This window comes from Sinocyclocheilus anshuiensis, unplaced genomic scaffold (genome assembly GCF_001515605.1).
Source record: "Sinocyclocheilus anshuiensis isolate Anshui unplaced genomic scaffold, SAMN03320099.WGS_v1.1 scaffold913, whole genome shotgun sequence".
Classification (NCBI taxonomy): Eukaryota; Metazoa; Chordata; class Actinopteri; order Cypriniformes; family Cyprinidae; genus Sinocyclocheilus; species Sinocyclocheilus anshuiensis.
The window spans coordinates 228,011-250,084 of NW_015554131.1; the positions used below are offsets into that span (position 1 = coordinate 228,011).

General features: G+C 37.8%; 1 protein-coding gene across 1 annotated transcript in view; it reads left to right on the forward strand.

Moving 5' to 3' along the window:
- The first annotated feature begins 267 nt into the window (after positions 1 to 267).
- The window catches only part of macf1a (microtubule actin crosslinking factor 1a), a 200,946-nt gene continuing 179,139 nt past the window's right edge, over positions 268 to 22,074 (forward strand). The window contains exons 1-2 of the mRNA XM_016462816.1: positions 268 to 444; positions 5,591 to 5,825. Of these exons, the coding sequence (XP_016318302.1) occupies positions 5,603 to 5,825 (223 nt within the window). The 5' untranslated portion in view covers positions 268 to 444; positions 5,591 to 5,602. The remainder of the gene's footprint in view (positions 445 to 5,590; positions 5,826 to 22,074) is intronic.

The following is a 22,074-nucleotide window of genomic DNA, read 5'->3' on the forward strand; positions in this document are numbered from 1 at the left end:
TGAGATGTGTACCCTTTCCTTATATTGAATTTCAGATCGAAATGAGATTATTAGATTAAACTGATAGGAATTTTGATTGAATTTGATTAGTCTTGTGTGATTTTTATGTAATGCTCATAATGAAGCATTATTAAAAACCATCATCATCATTAAAGAGGGTTGGGCTTAAGGGTAGATGAAAAAAGAAGAGTGAGGAAGAGGAGGAGGAGGAGGGGGCCGGAGAAAGAGAGAGCGGGAGAGAAGGAGGGATATGAAAGGAGGGGAATAGACAGCCATTACCGAATCACAGTCTCCATACTGCTCCTCTGTCTACCGGGTCGGTGCAAAACGGACCGAGAGTCAGTGTTTCCGTGGCCGGCTGATTGGTGTGTTTGTCGGGATTGAGAGCCAGCGCATCCCCGCCTCTGTCACCCTGCGTGCGGTAACGGGCACTGCCGTTATACGGTAAGAAGGTCCAAATGTCCGTCATTATTCTGTCCGTCAGCTTCGACGATAATCATCGTTTTTTCTTATATTTGTGTCACCATTTTAGCTTCTAGTGTTTGTTATAATGTTAACGTTTGAATACTAAACGCTTAACCATCAGGTAAAAACCATAGATTTCCTGCAAGCATCCTCATTTCCATTTAATAATCGGGCATCGGAAGTGCTTAATTCTCTCTGAGATGTATTCATCTCACGCCCGGATGAATGGGTCTTTATAGACGGCCCGTTCTTCAGTGTGTTTGGACAAAGAGGCTCTGCACACCTCTGTGGTCACTCTCCTCGGTTTCCGCCTCATTACGGTCTAGCGATGTCTGATGTGTGAACGAATCGTTCTTTGGAGTCGGATCTTTCAGTGGTTCTGTTGAGCCGGTTCACACATTCGTCAACGAACTGGACTGAATCCGCCCGAGCGGTTGAATCAACAACACACCGACAATGTTTCAAGTAAGACGTAGGAAATATGGTTATTGAAAGATTTACAATTGTATTAGAGTTTGGTTTTGAATAAATCGTATTTTTAGAAAAAGTACACAAAACGTTAAATGTAAACTATGGTGGTATAGCATATAGTATAGCCTATTAACTTTAGCGTTTCATATGCAGATCTTGTCTTTACATACAACTGACCAGTTTGTGAGCTAAATACAGAAACTTGAACAATAATAATTCCGTCATGACGTAAAGCACCGCTAAATTCGATTCATTTAACTGTTGAACTGTTCGAAAGAACCGATCCGCGAAATGAGTCAGATTTTCCATCACTTTCCTGTGGTAGTGGTAACGTGTTGAAAGAAGGGGCGTTCCTAGGGAAATATTTATGAATCTATGCACATGTCTTTCCCTTCATAAATGGTGAATATTCATTCATGTCTTCGAGAGACGAACAAAAGGCTTGTGCTCAATGTGTTTACACAATCACAACCATTCCTGGGCTAAAATGTGAAAGTACAGAAGGTTGAGTGGGTAAAGGCTATTTCTAACAACATCCACAGATGGTTTCCGGCCCTGTGCTCCTATAGAGATGCACATACACCATGTTTGCCTGCTGTGTGAGTGTAACCATTCTGCTCATTTCAGTTTCAGACATTCCAAAAGATACATTTAGATGCTTTGAAGTTATCACATCTCATTTAAAAAAATTATGGTGCAAGGTTTGGGGCACGAGCCCCTCACAGTTTTTGCGACATGCTAAGTCTGAATAATAAATTACATAACAAATATTAGAAATCACAAATGCAAGATAGAAAGTCAGGATGTTGCAATTACGACACCAAAGCTGCAGAAAAGTGTTCAGAGGCACTGATAATATTGCTAATTTCTTCATTTACATCACATTCAAGCATTGTCCATACATGAGTTTTACATCTCGAGGCTCCTGACAGTTAGAGGCCTCAGGCACTGGCCCCATTGGCCTGGTACGTAATCCATCCTTGATCTGATCAAATGGGGCTTATTGTAGCTACTGCCTTTTGGTAAACATGCAAAACCTCAAAAATAGGACAAATAGTGTCTGTGATTGCGGCATGTCTTGTGATTTTTTTTAATAGACTCCAGCACTAATTAAATCCGATCAAACATTTTAGCCAGTAATCAAAAAATGCTACTTTCCTTGCAAGCAGGATTGTCTATTTTAGCACTTTATATTTACTGTATCTGTCTTTTGCAGGACATGTTCCCAGGTCAGATTTGTTGAAATAGATCAGTAGTTTTCAACTGGTGGGTTTCGACCAAAAACATGGGCCACAGGTCTTTTCTGTGGACAGTGGGTGAAAACGAAACTAAATGAAAGTAACATAATGCAGCTAACCATAGAATAACAACAACCTAGACTACATTAAATATGGGTTCACAACAAAAATAAGTTAGTGTTTACCACAATGTAATTATATTATGCTAAATTAATGCATTTCAGTGATTATTTTAATCCTCATGTTATGTTTCGGTCATATATTTTTTTTATGGTGTTTACCAGCCTACAAAAATGTGCTTATAATTTTTATTTACTTTTTTTGTTTGTTATGCTGTATTAATACCAAATATTGGATTCAATCTTTTTATCACCTTGTTTTGTTTCAATTAGCACAGGTTTTTGTATTTCTTTTTGGAACTGATTGATCGTAGGCATTATTGATCTGAGTTTATGCACCTCAGTTTTGAGTGAATATTGCCAAAATGATCATTGCTACAAAAGAAATATAAAACCTGTGCTGAAAGAAAACAAGCTGACAAGATTTTGTGATAATTTAGCATAATGAGAGATTTACAAGCAGTTTTAAAAAGGCTGGTCATTTTTGACTGACAACAAATTAGGTAAAGGATTTTCAGCAGAACAAGGTTTTAAAGCGATAGTTCACCCAAAAATTTAAACTCTGTCATCAACAGTTGTCTGTAGCCATTGACTTGTGGAACTTAGTGGCTACCATTTGGTTGCCAACATTCTTCAAAATATGTTCTCTTATGTTCAACAGAAGAAAGAAACTCACACAGGTTTGGATCAACTTGAGGGCGAGTAAATGATGACAGAGTTTTCATTTTGGGGTGAACTATTCCTTTAAGGATTTTTTGTTGGTCCATACTTTGATGGGCCCTGAAGCAAAACCAATTTAGAGCCCCTGATATATAAAGGCACAAACTGCTCTAAACGTGCAGAATGATAAATGTCATATTTTCCATAAGAACTAATGCCTAAATGCCCACAGTGCTCTGAATAATGCAAAGCCATTATTTATTGCTATGATAAGATCCCCTCCTCCATAACCATTCCCAGCAAGTGTCATTATTGAGTGAGTGTGTATAGTGATGTGTCAGTGTTACTCATAGCAGATGCTTCTATCCTCATGGGTGAATGCGCATGAACACATCTTTGCACACATTGTATAAACACAGCAAGAGAACAAATGCCACCAGCCTCTGTTCCACAAACTTATCATTTCTCTCAAAGGGAAATGGAGCAGTGGTGCAATAATAAGGCTGTTCTGGGATGTGCTTGGCCAACGTTGTGGGAAGCCAGACTCTTTGTGCAAATGCAGACCCAGTTGCACAGAGACTTTAAATCAACACAACAACACTCTGTCAGTGCACTGGGTGCATTCAGCTGTCGTGAACTTAGTGTGGTGGTAGGAAAGAAATGAGAGATGAAATAATGTAAAAGAGAGCAGTACTTTCCTCCCTTTTCCTTCACAGGCATAATGACATAGCAAGGTTTTGTAAACAGCATTGCCTCTATTTATATCTGTTGGCTGCCACTGAACTGCATGCTGTCAGGCAACAGCGGGATGGCAAAGAGATCTAGCTTCAGCAACATGGTTTTGAGTGAACTTAGTCCTGCTTTCGAGAAGCAGTAAAGGACATATCTGATTGTATGCAGGGAATATACACTTTCTGATATGTAGAAATGGTTTCCAGGACAGACTCGTTCACATCAACATTATATTTATGCATTTTACTGACACTTTGTCATCCAAAGCAACTCACACTTCATTAATACAACTTACAAAGATACATTTTGTCAAGTTATTTGTTATATGGAAATCAAACTAATGACCCTGAAGTTGCGCTACAGTTTGAGCTACAGGAAATTACATTCTAGCAACATGCTAGATGATATTATACAGATTATGTATAATATTATGAACTAATACCTAAATGGAAAAAGAAAAAAAAGAATCATTGAAAGAAGTAATTTACTATATTCTTTTTATTATTTTATTATTTTTTAAAGAAATAGAACTAGTAATATTTGGGAAAAAAATATGCATCCATCAATCCATCTATTTATCTCTACTGGGTCACAGGACAAAGGATTAATCAAAAGTAAAAAAATAAAAATACATACATACATACATATATATAAATTTATTGTATGATAAAATAGAAACATTTATTTTAACTATTTTTAAGGAAATAGAGGATAATTTTGATAAAAGTGTCATTCCATTGTTGTGGTTAAATATCAAAAATTCATGAAAATTAATTCAAGAAAAATGTTGTAAAATATTTATGGTTACACCCAAAGTGTTGCCTTGGGGGGAAAAAATGTGCCAACCCCCTTCCCCCCTACTTAATTCGAAGGCTATACCATAGAAAACCCACTCATCATACGGCCTGGGACAACATTCCCGGCTGTCCCCCCCGACAACGACCCTGGTTCCGCCACATTTCTAGAGTTATTAAATCAAAGCATTTGTTGAAAATGGTATCAAAGCTTTTAAAAACCATATGACACCAACACAAAAACAGAGCAAGAATTAGATGTGCATTTTACACTAAATCTTTAAAAATAAATATATATTTTTACATCATCTTGGACACCCTTATTTGCCATTAATTCAGATACTTTAATTAATTAAGAATTTTAGTGAATAATAAAATAATAAAATAAATTTTAAATACAGTTGCAATTGTGTATATATATATATATATATATATATATATATCACACACACACACACACATATATAATGTCTATCAATATATATAAAATATATGAATATTTTAAATATAAAAAATATATAAATACTGTCCTAGAGTAGCCATAGCTCTTCTAGCAAGCCTTTCATGAATGCCGTGAGTAGATTGGACAGGGGAGCACATCTCCAGACAGCTTTCACTGAGCTCACTTATATTGAGGAGTTCAGCTGGTGTGGAGTAATGTGACGGACAGGAAGCTACTCTAGCCCCCTTGGGCTCCATTCCTTCCAGCTGATCACAGAGGAATGCACATCAGAGAGGTCTGGCCCAGCCAAATGCAATGTCCAATACTGATCAGGACCTGCTTTAATAGTACCGTGACTGAAAAGAGAGTTCGATCCTCCTGCCACTTTTCCTTCTCATCATCATTGTTGAAGTGAGTCAGCGCTGTTCACCTGATCTCCAGAAGCATCTGTCTTCATCTCTTTTACTTTCATTTTATTGCAGTGTTCAAATGATATGTTCTCACAAATCCGGCCTTATTTTCTACTCATGTTCTCTGGTGTATAGTAGTAGTACGTTGCCCTATGGGTGATGAATTATGCATCTCACACACTTACACGCTTCTGTTTCCATCCTGACCTTATTTCTGTTTCCCTTTTTACCCTGCCACCCCTCATATACCTCCTCCCAGCCCTCTGGCGAGATGTCTTCCTCAGACGAGGAGAGCCTGAGTGAGCGTTCGTGTGTGAGCGAGCGTTCGTTCCGCAGCGAGAGGTCCGGGGGCTCTCTCTCGCCCTGCGCCCACAGCACAGCCGGGCCCAAAGGGGACACTTTGCCATGGAACCTATCCAAACATGAGAGACGCAAGCGCAAGAGCCAGGACTCAGTGCTGGACCCCGCAGAGAGGGCAGTTGTGCGAGTCGCAGGTAAGAGATTTGACTGTGACACTGAGAAGTGTGTGTTCAGAAAGAGTTCTTTAGGGATAGTGCACCCAAAAAAAAAGGAATCATTAACTAACCCTCACGTCTTCCAAAACTGACCCTCTTTCTTCTAAAGAACACAAAAGTAGAATTTTTCGACTGAAAAAAAAAATGTTTCAACTGTTTTTGTCCATGTAATGAAAGTCAATGGGATCCAAAACAACAAAAGACCACACTGACTTGCATTATATGGACAGAAAACACTGATACATTTTTTATCCCAAAATGATCCCTTTGAGCAAAATAATGAAATCACTTTAAATCAAATCTATAAATTAGACTTACCGAGCAAGTGGCCCTTGTTTTGTGTGTCCTGAGTCATTGATTTGATTTAAAGCAGTCTGGAAGTTGACTAAAGTCAGAAAGGAGGACATGCAGTGATTCCTAGATACCGTATAACATTAGTGTTCTGGGATTCAGCATTGATACATACAGCTGAATGTGGATCAAGTTCTGTGAAATAAACTGATTGGGCTCGTGTGGGAGAAGAGAGGCCAAATGTTGGGAGCCGAACTGTTTTGAGACTCTTTTTAGACACACGCTGGCTGTTGCTCTGGCTTTTCCTGCTGATTTCATTACTCCTGACATTACTCCGTGTCTGTGTTGCTGAACTAAACAGTTGTTGAATACAGCGAGAAAACTGGCTAAAGGGAAAGCGGTTTAGTTACTTTTTTGTGACTTGGTTTTTATGCGATCAAAAGTGTGAGAAAACACTAGTCACTGTTTACTAGGTTTATAAAAACGGATACAAGTATATCCAAGGCACATCTGGAATGCTTTGCAGACTGTCACGCTATGGCCTCAACAGAGTTTTTCCTGCCAATCCTAACCTCACATTTTTTACGACCATGTGTCGAGCTTGTATCCCTCTAGATTCGCCTCTATCAGACATGATCTGTGTTTGTTCCATCAACGTTTGGGCCTTTCTTTTTGGTCTGGAAAGCTTGTTTGTTGTTATAGGGGAATGCTGGATTAAATTATACAAGCTTTATGAATTTTTGCATAGTCATAAGCCTAAAATACAGTGACTTGACACCAATAACCATTTTTGAAGTCTATATTAGGGTCAACGATATGTCGCACATTTTTATTTTTGTCTGGATCTATTCATTTATCTAAAAATACCGTTACGTTAAAAATAGTGCTGTCAATAGATATAAAAAAATGAACTGATTAATCACACATTTGTTTCTGAAATGAATCGCAATGAATCCCACCTAACATTAAAGTTTTTAAATATACTTTAATATTGCAATACTTTCACATGCGATCTTCAAATTAATGTAGAAACAACATAAAGACTGTATATTTTTAATATTTGTTTAATGCCATCTTTTTTTATGAATGAAGGCGAGTATCATTGATAGCAATACTACTGATGTCTCTAGGAATGTTTTCCCCTTAATATTTAACCATTGACTATAGCCATTCAACATTACAGTGTAATTGAGAGCTATCAATTTGAACATTTATTAGACTTTAAAAAAGAACAACTTTTAATTTAAGTGAACTTAAAACAATCTTCAAGTAAACCCATTAAAGTAGGAAATATACAGAAATTGAATAAAGTTATCAAATAGGCTACTAAATTCTAAATTAAGTATATATGAATCCTTAAAGCTACATAAGTTATTGCTTTCCTCTTTTCAATAACTGCTCCTGCTGAACATTACGTTAAATATTTTAAACGCTGTTAAACTGGAAAAATTAATCACCTGCGTTAACGCGCTAATTTTGACAGCACTAATTAAAATACATACACACAATGACTTGAATACATCTCTTCTATGATGAACATGCATTCATTTTTATATTTCAAATAAAATATTAAAAAGTTGAAATTATACGAATCAGGGTAATATAGCTGTCCTGATATTATAACAAATAAAAAGCCTCATTAAAAGAATGAAATTCTTGAAAATAACATTTTATTGAGTAGTTAGGCATCTTTTTTATTATTTCTTAGGGAGAAAAAATATTTTAAGAAAACTGCTTTAAAAAAAATTTGATACAAAAAATTATTCTTTTAAAATCTGATAATTTGAACTTTTTCAAATGATACAATAAATGAGTATGACATATCAAAACTGCCTGCCTGATTGTTTATTATCTCTGACACTATTGTCGAGGGACCTGTGTCCGATAAAACTGCAACTTTTTCAGGCAGCTCAATGGGTGACTCAGCCTGAATCCCTCAATTCCCTTGTTGCCATGGGTTACCTGTTTGCTTTTCCAGTCCCCCTTAGTTTCCATGGCTATGAAATAGGAGGGAAAGGGAATCAGAAAGCCTGAAAAACAAGTAGTGATATAGTTAGCAAGATCATTTGAATTTCAATTTGAGTTTCAGAAAAGAGAAAGTAGTTATGTGAAGCTTAAATCATTTAAAAGAAATGATTGAAAGAATGAAGAGAAAATAAAAAGAAGGTGATGACAATGGATGAGAGAAGAGAAGGGGCAAAACAAAAAGGACAAGGTTCAAAGAGGAGGTTAAAGGGGAAGGGAAATGATGGCGTTTAAAGGGACGAGGTTAGAGAGACAATGAGCATGGAGGGAATAACTGGAAGGAAGGCAAGTGTGTGTGTCTGATTTACAGCACTTCAGTCCTGGAATGCCATGCTGCAAAACAGTTATGACAGTTGCCTAGAAAACATAGCGAGTTTACAAACACAAACTACTCTATGCACACAGCAGGTGAAGCTGTTCGAACCCAAGCTGCAGTCCAAAGGCAATAAATTGGCTAAATCACAGCGATGTCAAAGACTTTTGAGTCTGGGTGGCCGTTTACTGTTGTGAGTGGTGTCTGAATCAGTACATACTAAAGAAAGCGGATAAGAGGCTGATGAAGCCATAATTTCACACTTGTTTAAATGTGGCATGACAGGGAGAGTCACAATGGAAAAACACTTTCAAAGCGCTTCCCATCAAGGTTTATTGTTGTTGCCCACCTACAGAGTAAGAAAAGAAACAAAATGTGTGCTTTAAAATCCATTGGAAAGAAATTGTTTGTTCCCCCATTTTAGTTCAATCAAAATGATTTAGTAAATCGAGAGAATTATTATTTTACAATATTTTTTTTTCCCCGCATGACAATTTTTTATATTCACAATACCTTTGCCTTCATTTACTGCTCACTTAAAGTAAATCTTTAAAAACATAACATTTTTATAACACTGTGAAACATAACCATTAGCAAATCTCAAAATGAGTATTTTTTTCATTCTGTAAATTATAATATTGTGCTGCCTAAATTGCTTTTAGCATTTAACATGATTAAAAGAATAGTTCACCCAAAAATGAAAATTTGCTGAAAATGTACTCACTCTCAGGCCATCCGAGATGTAGATGTTTGTTTAAAATGAAAGGAATTACAATAATGCAAGTAATCCACATGACTTCAGTCCATCAGTTAGTGTCTTGTGTAGTGAAAAGCTGTGGGTTTGTATGAAACAGATCCATCAAGGCATTTTAACTTTAACTGTCGCTTCACTTCCAAAATATGACTCCATAATCCATAATTAAAATCCACAGACATCGTTTAGAACTGTTTTGGACTGTTTTTGCTTGTAAACGGTGCTTAATCTGTGCATATTTTTCTCCTGATTTAAGCGAGATGACTTTTTCACTGGAGAAAGCAATATTGATTTCAAATCAACAGTTTGAATTGAAAAACTTTGTAATGGTGGATTTTCTTCTTACAAACACACAGCTTTTCACTTCATAAAACATTAACTGGAGTCATGTTGTGGATTATTGTGTTTTCATCTATATCTGTTCATCTACAGCTGTTTTAACTCTCATCCTGACGGCACCCATTCACTGCAGAGAGTGCATTGGTGAGCAAGTGACGTAATGCTAAATTTCTCCAGATCTGTTCTGGTGAAGAAACCAAATCATCTATATCTTGGATGGCCTGAGGGTCTGAGGTCTGAATTTTCAGCAAATTTTCGTTTTTGGGTGAACTATTCCTTTAAATTGTATTTTCTAATGTTTCATTTTGACTTCATTTAGACAAAACAGTATTATAATACTGGCCTTGTATTGGTTATCAGCCAAAACATGACAATAATAATTGTTGTTTAATAATCTGCACCCCTATGTGAAAGTTTAGGTGTCCCAAAGACAATATGGCATGTTTTTCTTTGTTTTTTGGTAATGGTTGTAGCTTTAATGCGCCACCTCAATCACAGAACTAAACTCTATTACTTCTGCATATTTCATAAGGGTATCTGTTTGGCAGAGACACATTTATGTGGTTAAATGTAAACAGAATGTGCATACCTAGTCAAATTGCAGTCCGATCGATCAAGCACTTGATGTGACTAAGCATAACTAGACCCTTAAGAGCTTTTAAATGTAGACTAACTAGGAATTCTATAAATGTAGAATGTTATCCTCTTATTCTGAGCTGGATGAGAAAAGGGATCTTATTTATATACAAATCAGTAAACTGATCCACTGTCACTGAAGTAAATTGCCTGAGACATAATCCATAATAATCCTGAGCCTAAAAATATTGTGCTTTTAAAAATTATTTTTATGATAATTCCACCTGCAAGAAATGAATGACATTACAGCTATTTTAAAAGCAAAAAGACATTTTAATAGGCAATCTTGCTTTATTTAATTATGATGCCCCCTTTTCCCGGAGATGTGCATGTGTAATGTGCCTCAGTGGTGTGTGTTTACTGTTTAGGGACTCATTGGGCCAACAGCAATATCCGCCGTCAGGCTAGCAGTTGTTAGATGTTCTGTGGGGTTATGTGTGCCTTCCAGGACTCACACACTACTTTGTTTTTGTGCAAGTGTGTGTATCTTTGCTGTATTAGCCTGTGGTATAGGATATAGAGGAATGTGGTGGAGAAGTATTGCGAATGTTTCAACACTCTCTTTAAAAGCATTTGGAACTAAACTTTCCTGGTCACCCAAGGAAGGCTCGGCTACTAGGCAATTTTCATGGATCTACACCTGCTCTCAATATACAGGAATGCTTGTCCCAACACATGCAAAGGATATAGATCAGACAATGTTTATAACAGCAGCTTGATGTGAGCGGGCTATCAAATGTACTTTTTATGAGGAGATAAGTGACGGACGGGATTTGTGTCACATAAATGTCCTAAGAACATTACATTTATTCAGGGAGAAGACTTTGTGTGTAAAGCAACTAGTAAAAGTAAATATTCATGATTTATTTGTTGTTTAACAACCCAAGTGGTGATAAAGGTTTGAAGTGGTTGGATCAGCAGTTCTTGGCCTGGGTTTGAGTCTTGTGAGGGCATCTAGTTTTGGAAAGTCTGGTCTTCTTATGAAACTGATATGTTAGGAGTTTGGAGGGTTTGTATGTACTTTTTTCCTCTTCTTCTTTTTTTTTGTTTTTGATGACTGATACAGGAAATCTGAATCAAATCAGTGACTTTATTTTGCCTGAAATTACTCTTTGCAGCTGTTAGGTGGCAGTGCACTAGTGCGGTAATGCGGTAAAAAGCCTATACACTGATTCTTGAACACTGGGACAAAAAGAGGCTACAAATTTGAGAAAAAAGTCAGTATATAAAGGAAGTATTCTGGATTAATCTGTTCAGCATGCTCAGAGACCTATTTTCGGATGTCCAGCTACTTCCATTTTGTAATAAAATATGATTTTCGTTGCCTACCCCGCAATATATTTGTGTTAATATAATGTGGTTCAACACTGCCAAATCCACAAATTATGTGGTTATAATAAAATAAAAGTATTATAAACATTTACAAATCTAGAATTCCCTTCAAAGAATTAATGAATTAATTGAGACTTCAGATAATCGGTTCCATCTATCACCACAAGCAAATCTTATGGCATAGACAAATAATCATACATATTATATTCAGTAGACATATTATTTTCCCAGTGCACTATGATCTACATATATTTATGTTACTAATAGGAACATTTCTCAAATGCCACACAATGTATTTACAATTTGTGTGACAGAGTTGATATGGCTGTGACAGAAAATATGAGCACAACCACTTAAAACAGGGCCTGTGTGAGTTTTTACATCACAGTAAGGATATAAAGGCTGCCTATCTGACAGTGCTGATAAAAAAGAATCTGTATAAAGCAGGTGGTTATAGGGGTCGTAAGAGATGCGCCTCTCCGCTTTAACCAGTCGGGGGCGACAAAACCCAAGAATCAGACTCGATAACATCAGCCATTGTTACCATGAATTTCCTGCGCTGGATGTGCCTGGCGTGGCTGTGGAAGGGAGGGAGGGATGGAGGAGGAGAGCGCAGGCACTGCGGGAAGAATAGAGAAACCTGAACCCCATTCGCACTGGGGAAAAGAGAGGGACACACGCCGTGTGATTATTATAGAAGCGGCCATTACATTTAGCAGCACGGATGGAAAAAATATAATATAGCGGGTACCGGCGAATCAACAGCGCATCGACAAAGGAATACAAGAAGCACTGCCCGGATACAGTTTCACTGAGGCCTCATATCTGCTTTCGGAAGGAGCCGAACGGACCGCCCACCGCACAGAGACACACACATACTTGAGAAGCGCACACATATAAACCCAATCACCGGCCCGCACGCGCTACAATGGACTTCAAATACGATAACCGCTGGGATTCTGATCTACACCAATGAAATATGGGTTTATATAGTAGTACATCTAGATTTAATTCGATTCAGATGTTTAACCGTCATATATGATAAGGGATATTTACTCTAAACATAGATATTTACGTATTGTTATTTATCTAATCTTTTTATGACGGCACGTTTATAGGAACCGCCGGTCCTAAGTCGCTTTATATCACGCGATTTATTTAATTCATCGCGTTTACGATCACCAAATATAATATAATACGCTTTAGAAGCATATTGAAGCTGGAATAAGTCTTTATCCACTGTGGATATTTAACGCAAACGGGACTTGACAGCTGTTGTCTGACGACCGGGATCCACCGTCCTGGATTACTCTATCAGCGGGCCGCTGTAAGTCGGCCAGCGGGAGTGAGAGGCGCTATGGCCGGCTACATCCCGGGCTTACTGCCGGCGAATCACTCCCAGGAGAAGGAGTTCGCACAGGCGTATGAGGATGTGCTGGAGAGATATAAAGGTAAATGACTCACTAAAGCTCCGGGTTGTTGTGTTGTTTACGTTGGGAAAAGTCTGTATGCGGTTGCTGTATCTGATATTTTGTGCCTGCTTTACATTTGCTATTTGTTGTCAATTGTCCAAGGACAGTGGAGGATGGTGGGTCTCTATTCCCATGGGTTTGTGACAGGGCAGAGGACATCCAGTGCTTCTGTGCAGTGTTATAACAGGGAATGTTTTAATTAGCGATTTTTCAAAGTGAAAATTTAAAATAAAAATGGAGGACTGAGTGTTTTTCAAGAGGCCACACTAAGTGGTAAATTAGTAAACAAATAATAATAATAATTTATACAACAAGCCTATCCAGTATTCCAGTGCTGGTTCAGATTTCCACTGCTATCAGAGCTTGTCCAGAATCCTTCAGATTGTCTATTTGTGATGTATGAGTTTGTCCAGTTTTCCACTAGTGCAGGGTTCCCAAACTTTTTGTTTTTGTCAGCCTGAAACCGTAGATGAAATATATTTACTTGAAGTCCCCCCTGAGATTTTGTGTTAATGTTTCAATAAATTAACAATACATTCAGATGTTAATGGTTTTGTGATATCAGTTAATGAACCCAAACAAATATAATAATAATAATAAAAATAATAAGTATTGTTGTTGTTGTTGTTAGGCATATTATATTATTAGTTTGAACCCTAATTAAAAGTGAAATTTCAATTGTGCAGTAAAATAAAAAATAAATGTATGATAATATAATAATAGTTTTTATTGTGTTTAGTATTATTATATATTATAATAACATATAAATCATAAACGTATATTATTTCAAATAACATGGAACTGGTGCACATTATGTTCTCACAGCTCATGCAGAGATTGATTTCACTGTATTTACTATGGACCAAGCAGCTGTGTGACACTGAAAACACAGACTCAGGAGCTGCTTGTGTGTAAATGATCCCAGTGCTGCACTTCACCCCGTAACATGCAGTGCAACATACTACATGCTTATTTGATTAAACCACAGTGTTTGATTTGATAATCACACCAAGCTATATCGGAAATATCATTTTATTTTGTTTAGTTGAGCTGCTTCATTTATCTATGCAATAGTTTATTAGCTTTTCCTTAACTCACGAACCCCCTTTTGAGAAATCTTTCCCTAGTATGTTAGCTTGTCCAACTGTCCACTGCTGTCCCAGCTTGATTGGTTGTCTGCTGCTGTCTGATCCTCTCCAGTGGTCCACTGCTGTCTGAGTATGTCCAGTTATTGGGAATCAGTGAAAGATTGTCCTCAGATGGACAGCAGTGAACCCCAGAGGGCCTCAGACGGCTCTTGTGTACTTCTGATGACAGTGTTCCTGTGAAATATGAATACCTCAAATCTAATTGACCGTGATGGGAATATAAGGGAGAGCGAGTGATGTCAGTTGATTCGAAGAGCATCTGCAGCCCTGACGAAAAGGGGCCTCTTAATTATTGATTATTGTAATGAAATGCGATTCTGTCGGGCCATTGGGACAGGGGCCTAAGATAGCACTGGGAGCTTGTTTTGTAGACCGTGATCTTAATGGATCCTCTGTGTATTAACTGGTCATTTTATATCTGTAAAGAATGTGCTGATCTTTGTAAAAAGGCTTTGATATCAAAGCAAATACAGTGTTTTTCTGTACTATTTAGAAAAATGTCCGATGTCCATTAGAGCTACCACAAAACCACCTCTAATAATGCCTATAAACATAGAAGCTCAGTTGTTGATGTACTGTACTAATGCATCCAGCTGCTCCCCTCACACTGTACTGTTTGTCTATTCAAATAAATGTATTTCCTTTGACTGACGTTTCGTCAATGTAACACTTTTGAAACAACAAGGCTAATATGAGCATGAATGCTGCCCTCCACAGAGAGCATGGTAAATCAGGCTTAATTAATTGTATGCATTACACCCACATTAGCCAACAGAAATTTTCAAAGTGGTTGCTAAGGGAGTTGTTTTATTTTGATGAATGAAGAAGGACTAAGGGCAGCAAGATCTGAACTTATGCAACCTTCAGCTTCCTTCTTGTATTCTATTTGTGCCTCTTGTTTATTCTTATTCTTATTCTTTATGTATTGACGCAGACAGCCTTCATCTTTTCTTCCCAGGCTAGCTTTGTCAAACGTCAATCGATTTAACTTTATACGCCCCACTGACTCTCAATTGGACGTGTATGTCACCGTATCTGTTGTGACGTGTACTTTGTTTTATGCCGAGTAATGTTTGAACTTGCAATTATTTATTTTTTGATTCATTAAATACATACACACTACCAGTTAAAAGTTTGGACATACTTGAATAATTCATGGTCTTTTGATTCGAAAAGCTTAAAATTAAATAACTAGGTCCATGATGAAATTTCGTTACTAAAATATTTACATTTCTAAAATATTTAAATAGGTTTGCTGGACTGCATATTCCAAAATCTTATGATTAAATCCTTGAAAATAGTTAGACAAATAAAATTTGCGACTACATTGAATTGCTACAATATTTATTTATTTTTTTTATTTATTGATAAGTTGATAAACTTGACTGCATAGTAAAGGAGAAGGAGCCAACGAGAGTCCAGCGTACACTGGAACTTTAATACTGTTTAAAATACTGGTTAATGCAGAACTGTTGAGATATTACATTTTTTGTTCACTACCTTATTAGATTATTTGGAATGTATAAACTATTAGGCCTAATGATAAATAATGTGTAGGTGTTTTCAAAGCTTTGACTTGTTGTGTATTCCAGTATGATGTGATGTTTTCAGAGTTTGAAACTTTCTGTGTCGATATCTCTCAAACTTCCCCTGCTGTTTGCGGTGAAACATGAGCGGTCACACATATACAAATGTGTATATTCCTTAATGTTTTTATAAGGCTTTCAGCTGTGTCACTTGTGGCAGTTTCATGAAGAATAGGAGAGGAAATGTGAGAAATGTGGATTTGGTGGCTTGGGAAGGTGTCACTTGAAGCTGAAATCTGAGTTGGACACATGATACTGGATTAAATAATTCAAAGGCCCCTGTATGCGAGTGCATGTCTGTTTATAAGAGGGTGGTGGCTATTTGGACCATATTTGTATTTTGTTTTGAGCTTAAGTTGTTTTTCCGTATGCATTGAGTTAACTGAAGCTCAAAGACAATAGCAGGATATGGAAGACCAACTACTGTCCAGAATGAGAATGAGACAGAACCATGAGTCAGAAGAAAACAGACTCGTTCAGGATATACAAACCACATCAGCTTGCAAACGGCAGAAAGGGACACAGCCCTGGTACCGGTGGTCTGCTGTCGCTCCATAAGACAGATACAGTTGATATCCAAGGGACATGCATGGAGATTGTCAAATAGTCACAGTTGATGCCAGACCAGAACTGCTTTGCTAGATTGTACACAAGTCGAGGTAATGATATGCATAGGAAATGGGCTCCTTTATTTTTAATGTAGATGCGTGTAACTGAAGGTTTTATACTGTATCCAGTGCAATGCAGTTTTGTCATTTGGCTTTGTCTCATGTTTTCCCCCCACCCATAGTGTTTGCCTCGCTCAGTTTTACTGGCCTTTGGCCTGTTCACCCTGAGGTCCCTGATCCCAGTGACCCTCAAACACACACAAACACTGACTTCACAGACTGTGTTTGTGTGTGTCCGTTTCCTCTAGTGAGCCAGAGGAAGTTGCCGTTTGGAAGGAAGCCTCTACTAGCTGTCTCGTCAGTTTCTTTGTTTGTGCTGTAAATACTCTAAGAGACTGTGTTTGTGTGTGTCCGTTTCCTCTAGTGAGCCAGAGGAAGTGGCCGTTTGGAAGGAAGCCTCTTCTAGCTGTCTCGTCAGTTTCTTTGTTTGTGCTGTAAATACTCTAAAGATATTCCTGCTGTTTTTGTCTTTAATCCAGTTAGAATGCTTGTCATGTTACTTTCATATGAAGTCTTTTATTTTGAAAGCTGTAGTTGTGCTTTCAAATCCCTAACTTTGGTATTAATGTTGCAATGAAGTGAAAGTAGCAACAGATCTATTTTTTTCCATATTATGACGTACCTCTGAGTGAAACAGATTATCGAATAAGAAAAATGTAGAGGACTTGGTTCTATCCATCAGTTTTGATTGGATGGAGGAAGATCTGAATGTGGGCTTGTCATCAATTGGTCAATTGTAAGAAAGAGGTGGGGTTTAAGTGGACGAAATGATTGAAGAAATCCACCATACGTCACCAGAAAAAAGTCTGTCGGTTCGTCGGAAGATTATGACATTTTGATTTCAAGTGATTGTTTCACCAATTAAACTACTAAAATGAAATTAGCTTTCTATTTAAAAACTTCACATTTGATTCATTGATTGGAAATGACGCAATAGGATTTGATTCTTTCAGACGGAAAGTCCCAAAAACATTCCAGTGTTTGCCTATTGAACCTTCAACCTTTTGCTATTTTGGAGGGGAAATGTGAGCTTGAGGCAGTGCACAGAGGCAGACAAATGATCGAGGATGGATCGGTACAACTGAATTTTTCCACATGGCCTATTTTCCCCTGAATCCTTGTCATTCTTCCTCTCACGGTAGACTGCGGTGACCATGAGTACATACAGCCTCAGCCTTGGCCTCTGTCTTCCCCCTCCCTTTCTCCCTTATTCTCTCTCTCTCGTTAATTTTGATTCATTGATTGGAAATTATGCAATAGGATTTGATTCTTTCAGACGGAAAGTCCCAAAAACATTCCAGTGTTTGTCTATTGAACCTTCAACCTTTTGCTATTTTGTAGGGGAAATGTGAGCTTGAGGCAGTGCACAGAGGCAGACAAATGATCGAGGATGGATCGGTACAACTGAAGTTTTCCACATGGCCTATTTTCCCCTGAATCCTTGTCATTCTTCCTCTCACGGTAGACTGCGGTGACCATGAGTACATACAGCCTCAGCCTTGGCCTCTGTCTTCCCCCTCCCTTTCTCCCTTATTCTCTCTCTCTCGTTTCCTCCTCTACACTGTAACACAGCAGGATTTCCCTCCTTGCACTTCCTGTATGGCCACATTCTGCACCGGCACCTGACTGTGTCAGTGGGGAAAAAGCCGTCAGAGGGCTGATCCTCTTTGGTTCAGGGATGTTAGGTGACATGGAGGAGTCATTAGACATCCTTCCTATGTAGCAGAACTGGCATATTAGTGTCTAAAGCCTGGAATACACTACACGACTTTTAAAATCTAAAGTAAAAAGTAAAACATTGAAATGCAAGGTGTTTTTAATGTTACTTTGAAACCTGATTTAAAGAACAAATTAATTTATCCACTGAGCCACAGATTTTTGTAGCTGGCATGAAATTCATGAAAATTGATTCACAAAAATGATGTCTGCTGAACATTTCCAATCATTTTGTTTGCATTAACCCTGCACTTTTCTTACAATCGACTGCAAGCTCTGCCTCCATCCAATCAATAACTGATGTACAGAAACAAGCTCTACATTTTCTTCTTTTTCCATAATTTACACACTGACTCTGTGTTTCATTGCAACTTTAAACACTCACATCATGTTGACAGATGCTTGGCTTGAAAGTGACTTCTGTGTGAGCTGTGCTTCATACATCTTTACGCTATATTAACAGTGGACAATGGACCTGTTTTTGCATGCAAAATTGACTGCACCTTAAGCCTCCTATAGAGTGAGCATGTTTCTAAAGTAGGAAACGCAGTTTTCTGATTTTGTGCCTTTCTCTTCTGCTAGTCTGGTCCTGTATTTAAACTCTTTGTCCTCTTGGTGCATTAACAAGCTGACTGCCCCACTCTGCAGTAGTCGGGCCTGTGAAGGGCTGTTGCGTAATGAATCCTCAGCTGATTTTAAAGGATACCTTTAACTCCCGCGGTGACTTACTTTTGCTCTGCAGTCTCACAAACTTTTTGCTGAACTGTGTTTGACATGATTCCCCCTTACATAATGTCTCTAGCCCTACTTGCACAGACGTCCTGCTGGGGGGAGTTGGCTGTGATGAGCAGTGCTGGTGGGCACTGGGTGCTGAGCTTTCAAGACAATCACTGATGATTCTCAGAGTGGCAGGGTGTTCAGATTTGAGACTGTAACTGCTGTGCTCTAGTACCAGGCTCTGCTAGACACACACACACTCTTTGCTGTGTTTTACCTCAGGGGTTGCTGCCAAAAAGAAAAACTGGGAGAAAAATGAGCAGGAGCTGAAGAGCTGTTTTTGAACGAGGGTGCAGTAGAAGATGGCCAGATCTGTGATCGTGAATTAATCATGAAGGTTGTGTTAAAAGCATGAGGCCACATTGGCTTGGAGAGACATTGATTTATGATAGATTGACAGAGAAGCCCTGCTCATTTTCCCCTTTAATACATTACAAAAAGCAGATGACTTGTATGCTTATCATTATCAACATTACACACACTGTGAAATCATCCTACCTGGAATATTTCCTGCTTTGCTGCTTTTCTACAAATGCAGCACTTTTATTTTTGTGATGATTTATGTCTTTAATACTTCCATGCTCCATTTGAAGGATTTTCTGTATTCCCCCTCCTCTTTTTCTTGTATTGTCTGGTCAGATTAGCTCAGTAAAGTCTGAAGGGCTGATTACAGTAGATTTTAAGCATGCAATATTATCTCAGACCTCTCAGTTAATACGGTCAATTGGAAGTGATTCTGTTTTGAATGAACAATGAATTATAAATTCAGAAACATTAAATTATGCAATCTTCTGCAAACATTGCAGCCTCTTTAGTCTAATTGAATTAGTTTTTTTTCTATGGGTGAACTTAATCTTTTCACTATTTGGATTTTCAGGGCAAAGTTCACCAAAAATTTGCAATTTAAAAAAATATCAATAAATTCATTTCTCCAATTTCCTGTGTTCATAAGCATGTGAAAGGAAGTGAATTTAACACAATCTAGTGTGACTGTGTCCAGACGTAAGCTATAAAATTGAGATTACATGACATTTCCTTATCCTCTTCAGGTGGTGGGAAGCACCTGTGTGTGTGTGTGCGTGTGTGTCTGTGTCTGTGTCTGTGTCTGTGTCTGTGTCTGTGTCTGTGTGTGTGTGTGTGTCTGTGTGTGTGTAACAAGGACATTCAGTTCACTCATCCTCCCCTGCTCTTGAAAAGAGTGTGTGCTTTTGTTGGAAACTCTGTACAGAATATTTCCAGTCCTTTTTACTCCATCTGCTGTATTAATTTCGGCTGTCCCTTTTGGAAGAGTGAATGTGTACTAGTGTTGATTACTATACTAATTGAAGTTCAATAATGTTTGATAAATTAAGTTCATCAATAAATTTAAGGGCTTGAGGTATGGTCTCAAATTTTATTCAGAAGTAATGCATTGATGAAATTGATCGATAGTGACAGACGGTAAAGACATTTATAATCTTACAAAATAATTTTATTTTGTCCGCTGTTCTTTTAAACTTTAGATTTATCAAAAAAAGGCTGTTTGAGTACTTTAATCTTTGAATATTTAATGGTGAATATTTTAAGCTTTAAAAATGCTGGAAATTCAGCATTTTTTTATCACAGGAATAAATGACATTTTAAAATGTATTAAAATACAAACGGTTATTTTAAATTGTAGTAATATTTCACATTATCTACTGTATTCTTGATCAAATAAATGCAGCCTTGGTGAGCATAACAGACTTCTCAAAAACCTTTGAACGATAATGTACAATGAATCCCCTACATGCAAATATTTCATCAGATCAAGATAACCTGATGACAAATAATAAAAATAAATGTTTGTTTTGTTCTAGATTATTTACATTTAGTTAAGCATGGTTAAGAATGGTGTGGTTAAAATGCTGGCTCTAATGCTAACAGGGTACCATGGAAGTATCACGCTTTATTGAAATACCTTGGAGCACCATGGAACATGTAATATGGTAATCATTCAACTCTTGTGAAGAATTATGATTTATAGCATAGCCAGGCTCTTCTCAACAGGATGAATGTTTTTGATGTTCTGAAAGCAGTTAGGCGCATGACTCTCAGCTGAGAGCTGCAGTGGGAATGTTGCCCGATGATTGTGGTGGCATCTGATCCTTTAGCCACACCAATGAATGCTGGGACTGTCTCGCAACAGGGTGTGGATCTGAGAGAGCTTTATACCCCTATTAGATTACAAATAGTTTCCACACAGGTGAGTATTTTAAGCTTTAATATTACCTTATTAATTCCAAAGGAAATTCTGAAGAGGAAATGCTAAATGTGGTTTATAGAGGATGATAAAATTTCCATTGTATATTAATTCCATTGTATATAATTCTTTAAAGTTCTTACCTCCCGTTAATGAATAGTTTACTTGTGTATTCATGATTAACTTTTCATTATACTGTTACACAGGACTGTCTTGTAATACTGTAAATGAACAGTTGATGATCCAGAGAGAGAATGAGAGGGCATTTGCCTGAAAGCTGAGAGATTTGCCATTCAAATCAGTCCTGTTGCTAATCTCTCTTCCCGGATATGTGCCTTACAGTCAGACCTCCTGCAGGGGCAGCACTAATCTCACTTATCCACCTATTGCACGTAATTATTGCCATATTAGAAATAAGACCAGCATCTCCTCACCTCGCCTGCACAGTGGGCCGACCCACACTCTATTGCTCTGTCTGTGCTTATACTTATTGTAGTTTTTGACTGAATGCCCTGGTGAAGAGCTCCACTCTTAGTGCCTTTTTGTGTCTTTTTTTTTTTTTAAGGATTTCTGTCTTTCCTTGTACAGATAAGGGCTTCCAGACAAGGTCTATAGAGTCTGCTGGCAGTGAACCAACACGTTCAATCAGACCTGTGAATTTGGAATGTGAAGTTAACAAAACTTGACAAGAACATGTCTAGGTCATATTTTAGGGATTATTTTTATTTTGTATTTTTTTTCTCGAACACCTGGCATCCCCCGCGAAACGGTTCTCATTCGCGCTTGAATATGAATCGCCCATGAGTTAAAGTCATGAACATCATGATTCTATTCATCTTGAAGAGAAGACAAAAATGCCGAAGACCTCAGCTGTGTGCAGGGAGCACTTTAAATTGAGTGAGGACAAGACAAAGGCAGTGTGCCAAATATGCGATTTGAAACTGGCCTCC